This window comes from Sarcophilus harrisii, chromosome 2 (assembly GCF_902635505.1).
Source record: "Sarcophilus harrisii chromosome 2, mSarHar1.11, whole genome shotgun sequence".
NCBI classification, from domain to species: Eukaryota; Metazoa; Chordata; class Mammalia; order Dasyuromorphia; family Dasyuridae; genus Sarcophilus; species Sarcophilus harrisii.
This window is the reverse complement of record NC_045427.1, coordinates 53,208,160-53,232,130: the sequence shown is the minus strand read 5'-3', so window position 1 is coordinate 53,232,130 and position 23,971 is coordinate 53,208,160. Positions and strand designations below refer to the sequence as shown.

At 38.8% G+C, this 23,971-nt stretch overlaps 1 protein-coding gene across 5 annotated transcripts in view; it reads left to right on the top strand.

The window, feature by feature from the left end:
- Positions 1 to 22,337, top strand: part of KIAA0513 (KIAA0513 ortholog) — a 56,035-nt gene extending 33,698 nt beyond the window's left edge. For 4 of the 5 annotated variants that reach the window (XM_031950182.1, XM_031950185.1, XM_031950183.1 and 1 more), the window contains 9 exons: positions 479 to 549; positions 2,847 to 3,054; positions 4,159 to 4,196; positions 4,779 to 4,857; positions 7,421 to 7,498; positions 9,387 to 9,416; positions 14,948 to 15,028; positions 16,189 to 16,283; positions 18,051 to 22,337. In XM_031950182.1, coding sequence (XP_031806042.1) covers positions 479 to 549; positions 2,847 to 3,054; positions 4,159 to 4,196; positions 4,779 to 4,857; positions 7,421 to 7,498; positions 9,387 to 9,416; positions 14,948 to 15,028; positions 16,189 to 16,283; positions 18,051 to 18,100 — 730 coding nt within the window. In that variant the 3' untranslated portion in view covers positions 18,101 to 22,337. The remainder of the gene's footprint in view (positions 1 to 478; positions 550 to 2,846; positions 3,055 to 4,158; positions 4,197 to 4,778; positions 4,858 to 7,420; positions 7,499 to 9,386; positions 9,417 to 14,947; positions 15,029 to 16,188; positions 16,284 to 18,050) is intronic. The other variant, XM_012540345.3, reaches the window with a different exon arrangement.
- Positions 22,338 to 23,971: the final 1,634 nt, after the last annotated feature.

Below are 23,971 nucleotides of genomic sequence, written 5' to 3'. Positions count from 1 at the left end.
CTTTTTATAAATGGGGAAACTGAGGCAAAGAAGTCGAATGATTTGTGCAAGATATGACTGAGATGGAATTTGAATCTAGGTCTTTCTGATTCCAAGTTCTGTTAGCTTTATGCTGTTCTTTTTAGTTCAGAGCCTGCTTCTGTTGCTTACTACCTTGAGCTTATTACCTAGAATGATTTAAAATGATGAAGGTAAACTAGACCCAAGCCTTCTATCTCTATGATTATATATCATATGTAATTTGATATATAATCATATAATATATAATATAACATATATAAGTATTCTGGAAATGGTCCTCTGTCCTGGCAAGGATGGAGGTCTGAATTTTAGCTATAATAGTGGCAAAGAGATTTTCTGAACCTGGTTTCTAAGACAATCTTTTTGGAGGTTAACAAAAACACATTTTAAGGGGTTGTAGGCTTCCCTATCAAGATTGGAATTGGAATTTACTGACCAATCTTCTTCCTCCTATTAGGTGTCATCAGATGGATGACTTTGGACCAGCGAAGAATCTAATGACCATGTGCTTCACATACTACCACATTGGTAAGTCATTGGGCTTTATTTTTTCTGGGTTTCTAGTAGTCCTTAGGACTTGATTGATGATAACCAAATGATGTATTTGTTCATTAGCCATCAGGTACAAGACCTGGTGCCAAATGCTTCTTTTGAGGTGAATTCAAAAATAAATGAGATGTGGTCCCTGCCTTCAAGAAACTTAGTTTACAATAAAGATGTGATGGAGATTCAATAACCCTGTTACTTAGCTCTAGGTCATTCCCCAATGTGGAGATTTATGTTGCCAGATCTCATAATCCCTGAGCCCCAAATTGGGTTTTATCATTTGTCACCTTTTGAATTATTATTGGCTGTAATGGAAGTGTGGCAGGCAATTGAGTCCACTGCCTATAAATGAATATCCCACTATGTATAGGAGCCTTAAATAAGACCCAGTTCCTGTACTTCTGAAATTTATATTCTAATAGGGAAGGAAGAAAGTCAGTCAGTGTGCTTTGGGAATTCCCAACATTGAGAATACCAAGCAGAAAAAAACACCAATTCTCATTCTTATGGAAATTGTAATGGGAGGGTAATTGTAATTACCATTACACTGGTGGTTGGGATTGGGAGTACATGGAAGACCTGATTTACTTATGTAGTTTTCTTAAATGGGCAAGCAATCCAGGCAGAGACTGGAGTATGGAGAGGAAATTCTAAGGCTCGAGTAAGGCTTCAGGAAGAACTGGGGCATGGTAGAAGAAGTTGGGAATATAGCCTAGAGAGAAATGAGGAATCCACTGAACCATCCCTAATTAATTAAAAAAAAAAGATTTAATTTAAGCAAAACCTAACCACCAAAGTAATCACATCTGACAGCATATGCGTAATCCTTAGCTCTTTACATCTCTTCTGAAATCAACTGGCCCAGTGCAATTACTCTGAATCATCAGTATTTTACCGTTGTTCTCCTTTACATTATTACAGTTATTGTGTATATCGGTCCCTTGATTCTACCTTCTTTGCTCTGAATCATTTTAAATAGTGTTTCCTATATTTATCTAGATGCCTCATACTCATACTCTTTTAATGGAATAATATTTCATTATATTTATGATTTGTTCATGGATTTCCCAACTGAGGCACCTGCTTTGTTTCCAGTTTTTTAGTACTTTAAAGAGAATTCTTGTGAATATTGTATGATATATATGATCTTTCTTGTTATCCTCTATTTCCCTGGGCAGGAGGATGTAGAAAAAGTTCATTGTCCAGAAAAGAAAATACATCTTTGAGATTTTTTTTCTCCCTCGCTTAATAATATTTTATCTTTTTCAAATTACATGTAAATGTAATTTCAGCTCTGAATTTTTCTTCCCTCAAGACTACAAGCAATGAAGTGTAACAGGCTATACAATCATGTTAAACTTAGTTCCATATTATTCATGTTGTAAAAGAAGAATCAGAACAAGAAGGGGAAAACAGAGAAAGAAAAAGGCTTTTTCTCTGGATGTCGATAGTATTTTCCATCATGAGTCTTTTAGAATTGTCTTGGATTGTAGTATTGCTCACCAGGCCTTATTATAGTTCTTCATACAGTGGTGCTATTACTGTACACAATTTCCTTCTGGTTCTGCTTACTTCTCCCAGTATCAGTTTCTTGAGCTTTTCTTAAAGGAAACTAAAGGATATACTCAGGTTGAGAAAGATAACCAATGGGAGAGTTATATTCTTGCAAAATAAGCCCTCCTCTGGGTGAGAGATGAAGGAGGAGTAAGTAAGACTCATTCACTGTAGAGAATGGAAATACAAGACCCCTTTGCTAGGCAGTGCCATGAATGTGTGATCTTCCCCAAGCATGTTTCTTCCAGGAACGTTCTAATAAGTGGAATCTATGGCCAATCCCAGGGCATCATGAACTATCCTGGTTTATCTCATAGAATAGGCAGTCCTGTTGTTCTATGTGGTCATAGAATAATACAATGATATGTTTACACAGTAATACAAAGATGAATGATCTTTACATTAATCAATCTTATGATTTTCTGAAGTCTAGTATTCTAATTCTAACCCTTTGTCTTATACAGTGCAGAGAGAGATCTGTTTTACCAGTTGGGCAATCCTAAGCAAATCACTTGCCATTTCAGGACCTCAGGAGCTGTCCATATAAAATGAGGAGGCTGGACAAGGATGTACCCAGCTCTCCCTGCCACCCAAAACTATATTATGAAAACATTTGTAAAACAAAAAATGGTTTCAATTCTCCCTTTTCCTCTTCCATTGGGTAGAGAGTTCCTAATCACTGGAGCTCTTAGAACAGAAGGTTTATGGGGGTATTTTTTTGGTAGGTAAACCTCACATGTTGCCTCTGGAATCCAAGGAGAAACCTGCAGGCAGCATCGACTCCTACCTGAAGTCTGCTAATAGCTGGCTGGCGGAAAAGAAGGACATCGCAGAACGTCTCCTGAAGAACACATCTGCAAAAACGGAAAATGTGAAAGGCTTCTTTGGAGGCTTGGAAACCAAGCTAAAGGGACCACTGACCAAGAGAAATGAGTAAGTTTGTCCTAGTTTTCTGTTTGTTGGGTCTATTTTGAGAACATGGTCACATGGGCTTGTCAGACCTTAGGGAAGATGTTATTAGCTTCTTGTGTGCGATGTGAAAGAGCCAGTGAGATGCTTTGTTCTGGATCTGCTTCCTGAGAGCTTGATGGTCTCCAATTCTAAACATAAGAAATGTGTCTTTTCTTAACTCTGGTGTGGATTAGGGATCTTTTTGGTCATTTGGACCCCCTTTTCAGAAGAATATTTAGAGAATGACAAAGGAAACCAAATATGCTGAAATGCCATTATCAAAATATTTTTTAGAAACAAAAATTCATAGGCCCCCAGCTTCCTGCTTTAAATATTCTTAGAATCGTCGAATTACCAATTCCTAAACAGACAAGAGGTCATTCAGATTCTGAGCTTCAGTGATTGGGACCTTCTCATCCATCAGAGTAACTTATGATCTAGTTGTTCTGAATGTTAAATTTGTTCCAAATCTGCATCCTGGAAATCCCCAAATCCAGTATCTATAGTTCTATTTGATTCTGGAGTCAAGGCAGATTACATGGAGCCAGAGTATTAGTCAGAAAGATAGGATTTCAAATTCTGCCTCAGATGCTTACAAGAATAGATCCCAGAACTGCGCTGAACCTTCTTCATCTGTAAAATGGAAGGGTTGGATTATATGACACTATGATCTTCTGAGGTGAATCCCACTCTCATAGGACAGCCCTTTAATGACTCCACTGACCCTCAGTTTCCTCAACTGTAAAATAAGATGGTTTATAATGTCCCTTTCACCTTTAAAACTCCATTAGAGATTATGTTTGAAGTAGATGGCCACAAAGGTCCCTTCCAGCTGTAAATCTGATCTTTATGGTTTGGGGTAGTTATATCATGTTTCTCAAGTTTCTCACTGCAATTCAGTGATGCATGCAAACATTTGGCATTATTGATGCCAAAAGCATCTTAGCATTTTCACTACTGATGGTTCAAACATTTGGGGATCAATCAACTTCAAGAATTGGGTAAAATGAGACCACCAGGAAGTTTCATCTTTTGGAGAAGGCAGGTTCTTTAACTTGATGGTTGCTGTGGTTTCCTTTTCCTTAGGGAGGATGAAGATAAACCGAAGAAGCAGCAGAAGTCTGGTGAGAATCCCCCTGCTTTTGTAAATTTTATAAATTCTCAGACTCTAGTGCAGAGACAGACAAATAGTTTCCCTGTAGCTTATATTTGAGGACATTGTATATTAAACAATATAATGTGTGAAAAATGCTATTTTGATGTGGAATCTCCGTCTTGACTCTTTACTGGAGCCAGACTTAAAAGACCAGTGTTTCAGTAGAGAAGTCTTGGAGAGCAACATCCTTTTGTCCTGCTTTTGATAAAACCTTCTTTTGCTACTTGGTGGAGTAGGTTGAATTTTAAATCCATTATTAATTTTAAATCCATTTTTCCACTTTTTTCCATTTTTGACATGTGGAATTTTTACATGACTCCAGATATATTAAGGGGTATAAAATAAGTATATAAATAAAATATTTACTTATAATAAATCAGTACATTCAGTCAATCACAGTCCACAGTTTTAGAAGCTTTGAGATAGACACAGATGGGTGATCCTGATTGTAGTTGAAGACTTCTAATGGTAACTGGGAAGGGGCCACTCCGATGCCAGTATGGATAAACAAAAGGAGACCACAGTTAGGAATACTTATGTTTTCCTGCAGTGACGATGTACAGCCCAGATGAAGAAAAGAAAGGGGAGAAGATCTATCTGTACACTCACCTGAAGCAACAACCTATCTGGTAAGCACTGGGCAACTTCTTTTCCATACCACCTGGTTACTGTTGAAAGGAAGTAGACTCTGGGATCTCCTTAATGCTTTTTTTTCTCCTGGGTTACTTGCTGCATTCCATTTCCTACCAGCCAGCATGCTTTTGTGTAAATTGTTGTTTATGCTAAAATGCACTCCATCCATCTGTTTACAAACATCCCATCACCTCTAAGTCCTTCATGGTATCCTTTCTCAAATGACATTTGTAATACTCTTTTTATGTCATATTCCTTGGAATATTATAATTTATATAATATAAACTTGTATAAATTATATAATATATTTATAATATGCTTTATGTTGTCTTTTCCTTTTTAGTTTGTTTTATCTTGTTATCAGTGCCTAGGACAGTGCTTCACATATAGAAAATGCTACAGAAATATTTAAATATTGATAGCTAGTGTGTGGTACAATTAAAAAAAAAAACATGGAATATGAAGTAAAATGACCTGGATTGAAATCCCTGACTTTGATCACTTAGTTTCTCTGACCCTCAGTTTCCTCATCAGTGAAATGAGGGACTAGATTAAATCCTTTCTGGTTCTAAGGACTATAATTCTATGAATCACTGGAGGAAATGCCATTCATCCTTTTGAGAGATGGCAAGTTTGCTTTATTTGAACTCACTAGTTCAATACATCAATATTTCAGGGATCCATGATGTTATCCTATGGCTATCTCAGTATTATGTATTAAATATTGAATTTCTTCTTCAGTTTTTTTCCTATGTAAAAAGATGGGATTGCCTTAGATCCTTCACACATAGGAGTTGGATGGCATGAATGTAGGAGTTCATAGTGGGGAGAGATCCTTTGAGCTGGGCTGGTTAGCAAAAGTCTCATGGGTATATATGGGTGCTTTAGTCAAGTTTTGGTGAAAAAGCAAAGGAGAAAAAAGGAAGTGGGAGAAGATTTTTCAGACTTGGATACCTTAAGCTATTTTCATATTAATATTCCATGTATACTGTCCTGTTTTCTTTCAGACTCATTCCCTCACATTGAGTTTTTAAACTACCCACATCATATGTCTCTCCCAGGACTCCATTAATAATGTTTCCAAGGAGGAAAGCATTTGAGGAGTTGGGATGTGACCTCAGGTCAATTGCTTAAGCCCTGAAGGTCTTCGTTTCCTCATTGATAAATGAGGAGGGTTGACCTGGATGGCTCCCAGGTCCCCCTGAGAGAGAGTGTCTCTGCTTCTAGCTCAGGGAATTAGCTGCCTCATCATCGCTTGGGTAATAGATGTAACTTTCCACAAGGTTTTTCCTTGCCATCATCAAACCTTGACCCTTTGCATTGAAGAAGAATGCTAATAATTCATGGCTTCCCTTTCTTCAGAGTTTGCAAAACCTTTGTATCTTATTGGTGCAATGTATGTAAGGCAATTATATCTCTTTTACAGAAAAGGAAATCGAACTTCAGGGCAGTTAAACAATTTACCCATACACATAGACATTGATAGGTAGAAATAGTTTACCTTGTTCTGTCCTTCCAGATCTCTTTTATGCTCATGAGGATGAGGGACCATGTCTTAGCCTCATTCCTGGAACACAAAAGGTGCTTAATAAATGTTTTGTTTCTTTAGTGCTTAATATGGTGAATTGTAGGTAGTAAGCAAAGGCTTTATAAAGCCGGGGAGATTTGGATGTTTGTTGAAGGTTCTTGAATGAAGGCTTTACTCTCAACTGGAAAGCTCCACCCCCATGAGTGGAATTGCTTTTATTATTATTTGACTTTCATCATTGTTCACAATATTTTAGATCATTGTGTCCTTTTTATAGTTTTTTAAAAAATATTTTATGGAGAAATCATACAGGACAAGTGCTCACAAAGTGGCTAGAAAAAGCAATAGAAGTTTACTCTCAAGGACTCTAACAGAATTCAGCAAAGCAGAATTGAATTAACTCAGAAGAAGAGAAGCTCTTGAAATGTTCATAGGGACTATTGGTGTCTGATCTGTGATAGAGCATTCTGAGGTCATATTGGTCTGATCAGCCCAGTCGGACACAACTCAAACATGGTGATGTCATGTTGGTGCTCTTGGACAATGGAGGACAACAACTGAATCTTCTTACTAAGAATATAAGCTCATTGAGAGTAGGGCTCGTTGCCTTCCTTCCATCTGTATCCCTAGTGCCTGTTAAGTAGTAGGCATTTCCTTGATTCATAACAATGATGGTGCTTTGGAACTGAACCCCCAGAATAGCTTGACTCTAATAAAGAATCCTAAGCTAAGCTTTTTTGGACTTTATGTGGACCTCATGCCATCTAACTAACTAGACCATAAGAAGGACCATGTCAGAAGGATCTAGGCCAGTGCCATCTTTTTATATAGATATAGCGATGGTGCTGGGATATGATCACAGAGCTACTGAACTTCAACTCACATTGGAATAACCCATAGGATAACATGAAATATTGATGTATTAAACTAATGTGCAAAAATCTATACCGGTCTTAATAGAATAAATAATTCTATTATTAGTAAAGGAATAAATAATTTATTCTTCACCAGAATGATTTCTTCTCTTCCAGGCATACCTTGAGATTCTGGAACGCAGCTTTTTTTGATGCTGTCCACTGTGAGAGAAGGAAAAGATCGCCTACTACTAGGTAGGACCTAAAGATGGCCATGGGCCCCTCCTCTTTCTGTGTAAGTGGGAAGATGGGGGAAGGGACTCGTCCCTCTCACCATCCCTTTGCCACCTTCTCTGTCTGCTGTGTTGGAAGGACACATAGCTGAGAAGGAGGTGACGGAGGCTGATTGTCCAGAAGCTGCATGTATGCTTTCTTGCCTGGGGTTAGTATTAGATGACTTGGCCTGACTCTCCCAGACACTGGATGACAACATCACCTTCTTTCTCCATCTCCCTCCGGACCCACTCTCACTACGACACTAGAACCCAAAGGTGAAGCCATTGCAATGGAGTCCATCTAGCTTGTTGTCTTGTAAGGAGATGCCATCATGAGGCTTAACCTCGATTGGAACCCAGTTGCCATTTTTGGTCTTGCCAAGATCCAATGATTAGCAGTTTGGCCGGGGTTGGGAGTTCCTTCTTCTGGTTTATATAGAAGGTTGGCTACAGTATTCTACAATAGGGAGATGCTGATGTGAGAGCTTTTCATGGTGTTACTGCTTCTGTCTTGGGGGACACCATGAGGGAAAAGTTGGGCTTCCAGAAGCTGATTTATGGCTGTTAGATTCAGAAGAATCTTGTGGCAAAGGGATAGGTGGGAGAGGAGTGGAAAGACCCCTCACTGAAAGGCTGGAGACCTGGGCTTTGGCAACTGCTGTGCAATTTACAGCAGCTGACATGTATTCTTTAAGCCTCATTTTTCCATTATGTAAAATGAGGACTTTGGGGTAGATCTCTGCAATCTCTCTAACGTCTGTTATTCCAAAGACACTCCAGACTGGCTTAAGGAGTAGCTCCCCCAGGTGAGTGTTTGCAGGGAGGACAGGCCAATTTCAATTTCTGAAAAGGGGATTTTAGTGCTTGGCTTGCATGGCATAACCAGGCTGGTGTCCCCTGCTTAAGATCACTCTTCCTAACTGAACTGCCCGACACGCTGAGCTCTTTGATGTCCCCCAGCCACTACTTGGGTGGTTAGTATGGTGTAGTGGAAAAGGCTGCCATTCTAAAAGTGAGGAAGTTTGTGTTTGAATCCCAGCTCTGCCAGTCGCAAGCTGTGTGACCTTAGGGCAAGATACTTCCCTTCACCAAACCTCAACTTCCTCATTTCTCTGATGAGGAAGACTTGGGTCTGAGTCTTAGAGGTAAGCTTGTATGGCCATGGGCATGTCATTGGCCTGAAAAACAACTGGACTAATATAGCCTGTATGAACCCTTCCAGCGGTATGATGCTATTACCCATTACTGGGGCCCCAGCAAGGAGAGGCAATGGCTGATTTTTTTTTTAGCATAGCTTTTGCATACTGGACCACTGGAATAGGGGGAGGGTAGTCATGGGAGTGGGGTAAAACAGAGGAAATCCCAAACTCTTTGACTTGGGGTGACCTTAACCTTCTGGGGTAAGTCTGGGAGAAGAAAAGGGGTGGGGAACTACCCTGAAATTTCGCTGCAGGCTATTTGGGAGAAAAAATATTGTATTATGTTAGAAATAATGTTGAGGAAAAGTTTTATAATTAAGGGCAAGTGGGGCTTTTCTCTATCAGGAAAGAAGTTTATTTTAAATATCCTGTCTCTTCCTATTTCTCTTACTCCCTCTCCTTTTTTTTCTCTCCCTTCTTCCTTTTTTTCTTTCCCTTTCCTTTTCCTTTTTTATTTCCCCTTTCTTTCTTTCTTTCTCCTTCTCTTCTCTATCTCTTGTCTCCCTTTGTCTTCTCTCTCTTTCCCTCTGCCTCTCTCTGTGTGTCTCTTCTGTCCTTTCTCTGTGTCTATAATAATTCATTCTTTTACTTGTTCTCTTTTTCCATTCATTTATCTTGCATGATCTTAACATGTGCCCTTTGTTGACCCTGTTTCTGCTGCCACTCCAGAGGGAATGCTGGAGAGGAAGAAGAAAAGAGGTGTGTGTCCCCTGGGTCTTTGTTCCATTTGATAGTAATTTCTGATCCACTTTAAAGTCCTTTTCAGGGCAAAACTAAGGGGGCGGGATGTGGGGCGGGGGAGGAAATGTACAATTTTAGCTGTTGTGGTCCCAACAGGCCCAGGTGGAGGTCAGGAGGTTGTTTCTTGTAGTAGAGATGTTACCTGTGGAGTTGAGGACAGTGCAGAGAGATGGTGTCTGCTAATCACTCATACTCAGCAAGTCTTTGTGGGAGGCCCTGGGCATGCAGGAGTTGGAGATGGCCACAATTGGGAGGCACATAGCCCTCAACCAACTGTCCCATGTAAAGGTTCCCCCCCCAGCCAAATAACCTTTAATGAGGGAATCCAATTCTCTTCACATTCTGTGAGATGTGGCCTCTGGACTAGATGGAGAAAGGGAGGATGGAATCATAAATCTTAACCAAATGATAACAGGCATTTATTAAACGTCTATTGTTTTCAGAGCCCAGTGCTAGACACTGAGAAGATCTATATGCAAGTGTAGAGAAGACACAATAGATGCATGTTGTGTTATTTTCTGTGGTATTCCTCCATGGCCCCTTCTATGACATTATAGACACCCTACTTCCCTCATGTGATGATTCTAAATTGTCTTGAAAAAAATCAGTTTTCATGAGAGCTCCTTTTTGGAATGGTCAGCTCCTCCTGCAGCAAACCCTATTTATTTCCTGCCCAGTTCCGCAGCTGCCACTTACTAGCAAGTATACATTGGGTCTCTTATTTCTTTCCTGGGTATTTGTTCATTTCTAAAATCAAGGACAGGGATGGGATTATTTGGAAGTTCTCATCCAGGTCTATCATTTTATTTTTTTCTAAGTTTCTGTGATTCTGTATCCTTGATTCTGTCTCCTTGGCTTTTTGAATGGTAGTGATACACCTTTGGGGCCATGATTCTGATTTTAAGCTAATTGACTCAATTTCACCTGATCTTTATAGTTGGTCATGATTATTAAAGATGGGGAAGAGCATTTTAGTTTTGAGGGTTAAATTAAGGCACCACGGTCTGGGAACTTTTCGAGCTTGTTTGAATTTATTAAACTTCTGATCTATCTACAAAGACAAAAAACATAACTTCCTAAAACTTACATTCTGTTCCAGTGGGACTGGGCTGGCCTTGGGAGTGGTGTAAGTCAATAGAAAATAATTTCAGGATAATTGACAATCTAGAAGGCATCCAAACTGAATTTCTGAATTTGCCTCTTTTAATTAAGCATAATTAAGCTTTAAATCTTTCTAATCCCCTATTTCCTCATTCTTCATCTTTTAATTAGATTAAATAATAGAAAAGATTTATTTAAAAAAATTAATTGAGTTATCCCTTTATGACTCTTTCTTGGTATTTAGAAAATAGCTGGCAGGGAAGGAAAGTTGTTCAAAGAGAAGTTCAGGTTCATCGTACTGATTTTACAGATCTAGAAACTTAGGAGCAGAAGAAATGTTGTTTCTTCCCTTCTCGTTCTTCTTTTGAAAGCCACAGAAAAGAAGGGTGGATTCCTTCTCCCACTCTGTTTTTATCAGGGAAGCCTTTCACATGGGATTTGAGCATTCTAATGGTACCGCACCTGACAGTATGTACATGTACATACCATGTGTGTACACACACACACACACACAGTGTTTTTATCAATGTAGAAAAACAATTCCTTTGACTATTCTTTAACCTGAAGCATTCCCTTCCCCATTGAGAGGAAAAAAATGAATTTGTCCTCTTTCCTTATCCATTTGTCACTTCCTCATGGGATTTTCATAGAGGGAATAAAATGCAATCATCTCTGCCTTCCCTGAAACAAGTTCTGTTCTGGTCCTGATCCGGTGGGTCTCATTTTACAGATTACCACTGTTGCTGAAAAGCTGGCTTTTAAATTGAATTTCTATAAATCAAATAATTTCTCCTTCCTCTATAAAATTAGCAGTATTCTGCCAGAGAAAATGATTTTTGGCTCCAGGGCAAAACTGAAATCATGCTTTGTACAGGAAATATTTTTTAAATTGTATTTTTGAAGGGAGATGATGATTTTCTGGTTGGGTAGCTATATTATAGTGGAAAGAGTACCAGAGAGTCAAGGCATAGCCATATGACCTGGGTTGTCTAATTAATCCCTCTACGCCTCAGTTTCCTGATCTGTAAAATGTGTTTGGCCATATGAATTTAATGATTCCTTTTATCACTAACTCCCAAGATCGAAATATTAGAAGTTGAAAAATGTAAGAAGTTGGGGCTTGAGATTCCAATGGGGAGATTCTTTTTCTTTTTGAAATATCAAATTTTTATTATTTCTAAATGGATTGTTCCATTTTCAAAGTGTGATTTAGGTTTTGAATGCATAGTCTAGGTGAAGTAGATGGAATACTGGAATCAGACTTGGTTTAAGACTAGGAACAGATTCCTGGCTAGGATTTGGTGAGCTGTGAGACCATGGTCTGGCTACTTCAGTTCCCAAAGGTTCCGTTTCTCTCTAAAAATAATTGACAACAATTGACAATTATTATAAAGCACAGGGAGACCTCTTTAGAAATGTGTAGTATGACTAAGATCATGTGTGGTACACATTAACCATCTGACTCTTTTCATAAGTCTGATGACCAGATGCTAGTAAAGTTACCATTGTTTGTTTTTATTTTTAATTCAACCTAATAGTATTTTGTTTTCTCAAATACGTGCAAAGATAGTTTTCAGAATTCACCTTTGCAAAACCTTCCCTCTTCCCCTCCTGCTCAATACTACAAGCAATCTGATATGTTGAATGTGCATAAATTTTTTTTTAATTTTAATTTCAATCTTTCATTGAATTATCAGTTGATCAAAGTTACCTTGAGTAAAGACACCTCTATTACCTTATATTTCTGAAAAAGCAAAAATTTTTTTTTATAATGGCCGCTCTGGGGATTAAAGTTATGGGGATGGAGTATTACAGGAGGGGGTGATGTTTAGTGTCAGCTCTCTCTGCTGAGGGACTCTAAACAAGGCTAATATAATTCTCATGAGTGACCTAATGCCTCCTGTTTAGAGAAATTTTTTGACTTTTGGAAAGACATCAGAAGATACCCCTCTCCTATGCTCATTAGCTATGTAATACTTACCAAATCACTATTTTTCTGAGTCTCACTTTTCTAATCTGAAAAATGGGGATAAAAATCCTTGTCAAGATAGGTAATAGATTGCTTTGAGTTGCATCTTCAAGGGGTGTCTCTAGAAATTTAAAATTGGTATTACTATTAGTTAGTCGTTATTATTCAGCCATTTGTTAGCAGCTTCCACACTTATGCCTTCCCTCCAGACTGTATGTCTCTATTTCTGTACTTTCTGCCCATCCTCACAATCAACATTGTTAAGCCTTATGTAACAGAGTATCCAAGAACCTCATTGACTTGATACTGCCCTCCCCAGAGCATTCATTCTCCTGGTGCTTGCATTCCTCCTCCATACCCCCTATTTCTTCAGACTATTTTTTCTTTTTTCCTTTTATATTGATTTTAGCTCATATATAGTCCTGACTAATCCATCGAGAGCTTTATTTTTCTAGGGTAACCAATGTGTTAAAATGCATTCTTCCTTTAAGCCTGCCCCCTGGTTCTCATTAATGCAGCAGCCCTCCCTGGAAGCCCTTAATTCCTTGGTTCTGACACTCGGTGTTTTTCATTCATTAAGACAAATGAATAAAGCCCAGGAAGCCTGGAGCCACATTTCCATCTGGCATTATTAAGTTCTGATAGACAAAGGGAGACAATGTTATGAGAAAAAAGATACATAGGGCAGTAGATAGAAATTTGGACTTGGGTTAGGGAAGACCCAAGTTCAAATGCTATAAATGCCATATTTAACTATGTGACCCTGGATAATCATTTAACTTCTGGTTGCCTCAGTTTCCACGTCTGTACAATGAAGATAGTAATAGCACAAGAGACAATAAAAAGTTATTGATAATAAAAATTATTATAAAAAACAGCACAGGGTTGTTTTGAGAATCATATGTGAAAGAGTTATCATTAAACCAGAGCTTATTATTGAATTTTTCAAGTGAGATCAGTCTACCCTTTACCATCAGTTAGACCTTGAACTAGCAGCTAGGAGTTGGAGGATATTTGTCCATTAGTTCCTTAAACGAGCTTAATCTTTCAGCCTCTGTTTTTACATTTGTAAATATTACACCATCCATTACCTCGGGTGAGGGAAAACATTTTGTAACCTTACAACACTACGGAGGTGGTGACCCAATGTTCCCTATACATCTATATAGAGGGATTCTTGGGACAACATGCTTGGTTTCTGCTCTCATATCATTTCCTTCCTCCACCTCTCCCAACCTTGAGTGCTCTTTTTCTGGAGAATATATAAAGAGGAATTGTAAAGATATGAGAGAGAATGTCACTTGGAACCTCAAAAATCAAGGGTATATCTTATAAAAGTACATAGGAACTTCATCAGTTTCCTAGTTGGGGTTTTCAGCACATTTTCCTGCCCCTTTTAAGGTCTTAAACAGGTCTTCAGGCTGTATTGGACTAACATTTTCTAATGGCTTTAGAATAAAGAATGTTTTGTTTGACTTCTTTGGAATTGGAAGGAAGGAGATAAAAGCAGAGGGCAAACATTTGAAAAATTGATTGGGTGTGGATTGGAGCCCAACCATCCAGAGGAGGATATAGCCAGAAGCCAAAACTAGGAAAAATGAGCTTTTCTTAGATCAAAGGAAGTTCATAGGCAATCAGGATATCCCTGTCTATAGTTTAGGTCAGCCCCTAGTTCTCCAACAGGAGGGGTTGCCTAAGCCAACATGTTTTCTTTCTGAAGTTAGGGTATAATACAGGCTCTATCTATGTCTCTCTTTGAATCCTCCTAAACAGGAGGCAACATTTATTATACGAGGAAACCAGTAAATATTCACAAATCCAGGATCTAGGAACCCATAACAGACTTCACCCCAACTGACTTGCCCTATGTGTCCTTAGGCACTGGGTTTTTTTTTTTCTCTCAGTTTCCCTATCTATGAACTAGAGAAATCACCAACTTATCTTCCCCTAATTCATGGATTAATGAGAGAGAAGAGATGAAATAATATCTGCTAATTTTATTGTTCTTATAAATCATGCTAGAGAGGACAGTGGATTAACCTTGGAATTGGGAAGACCTCTGACACATACTAGCTTTGTGGACCCAAGCAGTTCACTTTATCTCTCCAAGAGATTTTATGTCTGTAAATTTTAAAGTAACAGACAATGGTGGAAGGAGTTTCCACACAGGGAGGCTCCCACATTGGTAAAATAACAGGTCACTATTGCATTAGTATTTAGATGTTGTATATTTTGTAAATTTAGTAGTAGCTTCTTTGCTCAGTGCAAAGTGAAAAGATCTCCCATGAAGAGAACTATTTGGTGGTACAGGGGATGATGGGGTAGGTGTTAATTTCTGTCAATATTATTGGGGTTGTGGTTGGATCCATGGGTTAAGTTCTCCAAAAACCTGCTCTTTTGTTACCTCCTGTGCTTGCAGGGAGAAGTGGTGTCACATGACCCAAGAGGAAAGGGCTGACAGTCTTCGATTCAATGAGAACATTACCTTTGGGCAGCTTGGGTAAGAGCTTGGGCGAGCAATTGGTTGGTAAGCATATATAAAGCATCGACTATGTGCTAGGTACCATGCTGTAGATACAAAGAAAGACAAAGCAGTTCCTGCTCTCAAGGAACTCATAATGTAATGGAAAAACTCACTTAACTTCCTGAAAAATCCATTCTAGTTCTTATTTCTAGGATTCAGTTTTCAATTCCATGTCCTTTGACTGGGTAACCTTGAGAGGTGACATAAGGGAGTTCATATCCTACCATGGACATTTACTGGCTGTGAGATCGCGCTCTGTCATCTTTAAAATGAGTGGGTTAGATTTGATGGTCCAGACTGATGATCCTCTTAACTTATTATATACTTCATGGATCTGTCATTTTATTACTCTAGGGGACAGAATTAACTTTCCTGATGCTAATCACAATCCCTCCTTATTTCAGTGGATTGTATTAATCATTGCACTCCTTTCCAAATCATAATTCACTGGCTAAGTCTCTGGTGATGAGCATTTCTAACTCTAATTAAGCTAGCTTTTAAATAGCTTAGATCAGTGGTTCTCAAAGTGTGATCTAGAGAATCCTGGGGATCTCTGAAATCCTTTTAGAGGGTCTACAAATTTAAAAATAGTTTTTATTTCCAATATGGTAAATGTTTATAAATATAATCCAGATAAACAAAAATGCTTTGGAGAGATCCTCAATAATTTTTAATAGGCTAAAGATACTGAAAACAAAAGTTTGAGAACCACTGGCTTAGATTGAGGACAGAGCAATCTTTTACATCACCAGTACTTGGCCTAGTGCCCTGCACACAGTCAGTGGTTAATACATGTTTACTGATTGATTGAAAAAGGTAGGCTTCAAGTCCTGTCCAATTTGACAGAAACTGCTAGAATTGCCATTCCCTTTGAGGAATACGGGAAACTGATGAAGGAAGTAGAAATAGGAGTATTCTGGGAATACTTCATTTCCTGTGTCCTGAAGTTAATGAAGGGGCTTCTATAGATGGAATTCAGAAAAGGAGCAATGTGGTCTTTTGAAAAAGGGCCGGATCTATCCATGGACAAAGGTGGTCAATGAGAAACTCATCTTCTGCTTCTCACTGGAGAAAGGTATAAATAAGGGTGTAGGTAGGAATCCCAATGGGTGTAATGTGTGGTTTCCTTCCTCCAGCACATTTACTCACAACATGTTGGCTTTTGGGCTGAGCAAGAAGCTGTGCAATGACTTTCTGAAGAAGCAGGCGGTGATTGGCAATCTGGATGAAGGTAAGGGGACCAGTTTGTGAATGGGCTCTATTGCTGCTGAGAATATATATATGAAAGTATAACATATAGAAGTATATAGAGAATTAAGGGGGGAAGTGGGCAGGGACCAAGCAAAAGAATACATGGAAAAATATTCTTTTTTTTTCTAGAATTTTTCTAGAAAACTTGACTAATGGGGTTGTGTTGGTTTTTGTTTTCCTTTGAGGGAGTCACATTTCTAGTTAGTGAGATTTGTTTCCCTGCAAGGAAACTTGTTCTTTTAATAGTTACCACCCTCAACATGAAGTTTTTCTTGATTGCCATTAATTGTCCATCTTTCCAAACTACCTTGTGTATAACAACTCCCTTGTTTTGATATTTTTATATATTTTTCTTGTCTCTTCCATGTTTATTATCAGTGGAGATTGTACTTGTATTCTTAGCTCCTTAACTCTTAAAGCAGGCATTTTAATTTAAATTAATTTTAATTTAACTTTATACCTCCCTTGTGACCTGGTGCAATGCTACTAGTCTGCTAGCCTATTGTGTAGCACTGGACTGAAAGCTAAGGAAGGTGGAATTTACATGATTGTCTCTACCCTCAAGAAGCTTCCAGTCTAGAAGTCACATAATACTGTAGGTTGAATGCTTAGTTATTAGATCTTATACCTCTATATCAATGGTGTCAAGTTCAAATACAAACATGGGCCACCAAACCATAAAAAGGATCCCTGAAAGCTCATATGATTTTGTTTTGAAATGTAAATAATTTTTATATTTTATTTATTTTGTTAAATATTTCCCAATTTTATTTAAATCTGGCATACAGTAGGAGTGGTTGGAGACCTCAGTTAACAAGTACCAGATAGTCTTTGACCTGCTGACCTCTACTTGCCAAAATATGTTCCTGCTTATCACATATCTCTGTACCCATTCCAGTCATAAAGTCTTTCTTCAGACTTTCTTTCTATGGGACCAATTTCTTTATCTGAAAAATATAAGCTGGGATTCCAGTTTTAATAATCTACATTGGAAGATCCTTTCTACAGCATTTTATAATCCTACAGCTACACAGACAAGTTGGAAATTTTCCCCCATCCCTATGAAAACCATCATGAAAAAACCTCTTTGATTAGCAGAATGAGGGAAGAATCAGTACAATACAGAAAAAATGAAAATAATATTTTTATTTCATTTTAAAAACTTTTATTATTTAAAATTTTATTTTCCCCCACAGTTAAATGTAAAACAAATTAATTTAATTTAAACAATTTAACATTTGTTTTAAAAACTTTTTTAAAGTTTTAAAGTTCCAGATTATCCCTCTCTTCCCCACTCCCTTGAGAAGGCACATTTGAAGCCATAGAAAACATTTCCATAAGTCATGTTTTGAAAGAAAACATAGATCTTCCCACCTTCCCCTTCCCCCAAAAAAACCATGACAGAAAGTTTAAAAAAAAAGCAAGCTTCAATCTGTAATGTTCTAATAAACCGTTGGCAACACTACCCATTTTCTGGTTGGAGAACTAGTGGTTCTAATGAAGATAATTACTAATTTAACTCTTATTAACTTACTCTTAACTCATTAAGCACCTACTATATATCCATTCCAGGACCTTAATTATTTAATAACAAAGAAGCACCTTAAGTCTCTATCCCAAATATACTGAACATCATCTTAATGTTCTTGTTTTCCTAGAGAGTCTCCACCTCCGTACAGTCTGTCTCTTTCTCTCTGAGGTTTGTACGTAGACTGAAATTTCTTCTGTGAAATATTCTTTCTTCCAGAGCAATACAAGCTGCTGAGTGACCATATTGAGCAAATGACTATGGAGTAGCTCTGACGAGGACCAAATCTGCAGCATCTACTGAGGGAGGAGTACAGGTGGAAGTCTCCTCCCCAAACACCCAGGACCAACAACCAGCTCTTAGCACCATTGCAATTAACCTGCATGACTGTCAGCCATACTTAGAGCCCCGATCTGCCAGTAGACATAGGAGTGAAGAAAAACTTTGTCCTTTCCCCTTGCCTCATCCTCTCTTGTGTGTGTTCTACACACCAGAAACCCTCCTCAGTTTCTATGGTGAAAGCAGAATTGATGAGCTGTCTTTACAGACCCAAGCATCCCCTCTAAAAAGTGAAGACCTTTAAAGAAGAGGAAGGGAGGACTATTTGCAAGGGCAAGTCATGGGGCAACACCCCTTACTGCCACAGGGTCCTGAAGGACTCTTGCTAGTTGCTGGCTATGAGACTTTGGAAGAGGGGGCAGGATCATTGGACCAACAAAACTGAATGCTGGGAACTGGGGGGTGAGGGAGTGGATTTGGTGGGAATGTAATGCATGCATGTCCATGTAGTTGTAAGATTATAGAATGTTGTAGAAAGGATCTTCCAATGTAGATTATTAAAACTGGAACTTTCCCCTGAGATTTAACCCAAGCTCGCCTTTTTCAGATGAGGAAATTGGTCCCAGAGAAAGTGAGTGACTTGTTTATATTAAAGTTGATTTAGGAATCAGAGGAGCTGAGCCCTGGCCTTTTGGTCTTTAAGTTGTACCTCAGTGTCTCTTATGTAAAGATAAATCTGTGGTCTACAGGTTTGGGATATTGCAGCTCTGATGCCCACTAATATGAAAGACTACATTCCATAAGTTAGTGTTGGAGTGCTAGCATCCTTTCCCACAGGCTTGAGATGTCAACTCTCTCCCAACCAGGCAGATGACCCTATTCCAAATTGTGGCCATCTTTAATAGCTGGACTTCTCACTGAAGTCTTACCTGGGAGGAGAGAAGCATTGAACCCAGCAAACCTCCCCTTTGCTTGTTCCTTCTCCTTCATTTGAATGAAGTTGGGGAAGTCACAAGAAGAAAGGACAACCTCCAATTTTGCAGAAATAAGGGCAGAAAAATTTCCTTCCTGACGACAGCAAGGATTGAACCTGAGGCTATCATTAGTGGAGAATTATAGTTAGATGTGTGAATGAGGCAGTGCTCTGGAGACACAGTAGGATTTGTGTGGACTTATTTGAGATGAATCCTATCAACACAGATGTGTCTGTGCCAGACTGCCTTGGAAGCTTTCAGGGTCAGTGATTCCCTTTTCTTTTGTATATGACATATTGAGGGCAGCTCTGGGCTGCCTGCTTCGAAGGAGATGCAAAAGAGGAAGTCTGTCTGTTCTTCTGGTACCCAGAGCTGCTGTCCTTCCTGAAATCAAACATCAATGCAATTTTCCTTGTTGGGCACAATCTCCTTTCCCCCATTCCCCTCATATATAATATCATATATTTATATATGTACATAGAGTATCAAACAGTTCAGTGTTACATTAATCTTGGTGTGAGATGGTTAAAGGAGAAGCAACTTATGGTGGAACTTGGCCAAATTTGGGGAGGGAGACACCCCCCAAGAGGACTCCATGGAGCAAAGCTTTGTATCTGAACCAGTGTATATATGGAATAAGTTCTTAAGTTGTGACCCTGATTATTGTGGATGTTTAATGTTTTTTTTTCTTCCAATATTCCAGTTATTACTTACAAAACAGCCTATGGAGAAAGTCAAAAGCTGGTTTCCCAAGTGCCCTTGTTGGCACATAAATGAAGTGTGTTTTTCCATATCACTGAGCCACAGGCTTACCATAGTTGGGAGAGGGGAGGAAGAGAGTATTTAATGGAGATCTCTGCTTTCCTGCTTGTTCATCCTCCTTGCTTATCACCTCAAGCACCTTGAATCATTTCCTCCAATTCTCTGCAAATGCTAGTGAGTTCCATACTCCTTGGAAGCTCTGGCTTCCGGTTTCCGCCTGAAGCACCAGATTAGACTTAGGTGCATGATGTATTCTTATTTTTAAAGTCATTTAGTTATATGTTAAGGTTTAAGTTCCCCCGAATCATGTTCTGTGCTCCTTGAGTAAATGTTTCTAGTGATGACCCACTCCTATCTTTCCCTGGTTACAAAGCTAGTCATCTTCCTTCCCACTTCAAGGGAAGGTTTTCTATAGAAATTAAGAAAAAATAATTTTGTCTGGGTTCTTTTCTCCTTTCCTTTTCCAGTTGATAAGCACTCCCACCAAACCAGCCACTTTATACCCTGGATACCTCCCATGAATGTCGTGGACAAATGACTGATAGACACTTCTAAAAATGACCATAATCCATGGCCAGGTGAGCCCAAAACAAATAGCACAGAGTGAATAAGCAATAAATAGGATGTATCTTTTGGGCATTTGTGACCCTAAGAAAGGGATATGCCAATCTGAATGTATTTGTATGATTGATCACCTCCAGAAATTATGGGGGTTTGAAGCACTTCATTTTTCTTTTTCAGTAATACCACAATTTAAAAAGCCATGTATGATATTCTTGAGCCAGCTTCATTGTTGGGCCCATGATGGGCACTAGTGCCCTATAGATGGAGTACTAAGTCCATGACAACAAAAAAATCTTGTAACCAATGGTAGGGAATCCCCCAACAAGTCAACAGGTCCCTGCCTTCTCCAACATCCTTTTTGAAACTTTTTTCATGGCATTAATTCTCATCTATGTTCTATGCACAATAACCCCACTTATAAAATAGTTTGGGGGAAAATAATCTCTAAAGTCCCTTTCTCCTCTGAGTCTTTCTCTGAGTCTTGATCTGTTTTCCATAGAAGAATTGCTAGTTATTGTGATTACCATAGCGTTTAGTCTTTGCTCTGAAGTTTTCCCCTGTGAATGCTTTGTATCCATAAGCACATTTGAGTCAGGTTTTGGATTCTCTTATTGGATCTCCTTGGATTTTCTTTCCTCCTGATGCCTTCTTCATGGGTTATAAAAACCCAGCTTGCCATTGAGAGACTGGGTGCTAAGGACAGTTGCCCTTTGGAAAGGATTTTGGACATCCTCCCATTTTCCTTTGCATTTTAGAACATTTCGAACATTTGTTCTTTTTTAATAAAGCCTCTTTACCTTAGTATAGCCTTCAGGCACATCTTTAGAAACTAATTTAGAATAGAGGAAAAAGGCTTTCTCTTGGTTGCTACTTCTGTCAGATCCTTATTTATATCTAAATCATATTCCAAGAAGCTCCAGTGAAACCAAGAATTGGGTAGGAAAGATAGATTACCGGATTCAGTCCATGCTTCTGGATGGCACCAAAGGCTAGGGAAGGGAGATTTGTACAGGATTTTATTTGGGTCTTCCTGAAGTCTCTTCTGGCTTAAAATCTATTAATCCTGTGCTAGATGCTTGCCTGAGCTTGACTGTGCTGACTGCTGGGAATCGAGCTCTCCTTGAGAAGGGCTATTTATTGCTCTGTTGCCTGCTGTTCTGTACAATAAGAGTAGTGCAAAATATGCTGATCTACATTCCTCGGTCCTGTCATGTCACCCAGGAATCTGATTCTGCCTTGTTTACCCCTAGGCAGAACAGATCCAGATGATCCAAACAGTTGCCCTTTCCTAGGATGTTCCTCTTCAACAAATGCAGATTTCAAAAACATTCTGTTTGTAGAAAAGCAGATTGCATACATATGTTTTGGAATGAGTGTATGTGATAACCCGTTGTTGCAAAACTCAGGGACATTTGGCTCCGTGTGAGAAGCATCCGACAGTACCGGAGATGTCTTTTCTGAGGGCAAGAAAAGAACAGCTTTCAGAGCTCAGGGCTTTGCACCTTTCTGCTCAGAAACCTCAGTGCAAACACTGCCAGTAAGAGATTTTCATTGTCTGACCTTGGGGAACCATCTTTGTTCCAACCAATTCAGTCAGCTTTTCCAGAAAGCAAAATCTTATACAATCTACATGATACTTAGGTTTTTTTTTTTAAATTTTAAATATTGTAGAATAAACCTGTATCCTTACATTGTAGGATTGCTGAAATGAATTTTACCCCTATAGATTTTATAGGATTGTTTTATTGATTTGATTTTTTTATTGGTCAGATCAGTATGATTTGGTCATTTTACCAGGTATAGAGTCAAGCCCTCAAGGTATCTTAACCTAGAAAGACCATTGTCCTTTCTAGGATAATGTTAAATTAGCTGTTAAAGTAGCTGGCTGATAGCAGGGTTTTTCTTCTTTTAATAGAAGAGGAGGTTTGGAGTTTTAAAAAAAAGGGCAGTCAGGGGGCTGAGTGAAAGTAGGAATATTTTTGCATTCTTTATTGACATTACTAAGCTTGGTGTTAGAGGAAGCAGTATGCTGGTCTTTGAACCAGTCATAAAGGTGGGTGTGTTCCAAGCCATGAAAAATCAGGTTGACTGCCTTTTTGAGTTCTCAGTCAGTCAACATTTATTTAAGGCTTACGAGGTGTCTGCAATGTGTTGAGTTATTGAATTTTTTAAAATCAAAATCAGGATTCCTGCCCCTCTCAGCACTCAGTTGCTCTTCTTCACAGTAAAATTCCCTAGGATTTAATCCCACACATTCCAACCCCTTGAATCAAAGGGCTCTGTTTTCATTTTCATTTTTTAAATTTTAATTTAATTTTATTTTTTTGCCTCTGATATTTATTTTTTTTTCCTTTTTTTCTTTTCTTTTAATAACTTTTTATTGACAGAACCCATGCCAGGGTAATTTTTTACAACATTATCCCTTGCACTCACTTCTGTTCCGATTTTTCCCCTCCCTCCCTCCACCTCCTCCCCCAGATGGCAAGCAGTCCTATACATGTTAAATAGGTTACAGTAGATCTTGGATACAATATATGTGTGCAGAACCAAACAGTTCTCTTGTTGCACAGGGAGAATTGGATTCAGAAGGTATAAATAACCTGGGAAGAACAAAAATGCAAGCAGTTTACATTAATTTCCTAGTGTTCTTTGTTTGGGTATAGCTGCTTCTGTCCATCCTTGATCAATTGAAACTGAGTTAGATCTTCTCTTTGTCGAAGAAATCCACTTCCATCAGAATACATCCTCATACAATATCATTGGTGAGGTATATAATGATCTCCTGGTTCTGCTCATTTCACTTGGCATCAGTTCATGTAAGTCTCGCCAATCCTCTCGGTATTCATCCTGCTGGTCTGTTTTCATTTTTAGAAGGCTGAAGCCACTTGGGCATCTTATCTTTCTCTGCCCCCCTCCCCCCCTTTTCTTTTTGGCTGAGGAAATTGGAGTTAAGTGACTTGCCCAGCATCACACAACCAGGAAAAGTCTGAGGTCAAATTTGAACTCGAGTCCTCCTGACTTCAGGGCTGGTTCTCTATCCACTGCGCCACCTAGCTGCCACCTAGCTGCCCCCTGGATATTTTCTTTACCACAGTACTGTTGACCAGTTTCAATAATCCATCAATCCATTCTTTGAATCAATCCATTCTTGAGAAACGGCGAGTTGTGGAGTTGTCCACTAACCATTATATTCCAGAATAGGATTATTCATAAAATGCCAGGAACAGCATTTTTATTTAAATCTGTAAAAATAGGGAAAATGTCTGCCCTGTCTCATAGGATTGTTGTGAGGGTCAAACAGGAGAATTATGAAAAGGTTGGGTGAACCAAAAGTAGAGAATTACAATACACAAGTCTAGGTTTTCATTGCCCATTTTTGAAACCCTTTTGCTATGCTATGCATTCACCTTGCATCAGCCACCCTTTTATTTGTCTCACTTTCAACCTAAGTGATTCCATTCTTCCCAGCCCAGTTCCACGGAGCCTAGTTTTGGGTGAAGGAGCATATTGGGAGGCGTCAGATGCAACTGATTTAATAACTCATTTTCCACCTTAAAATTT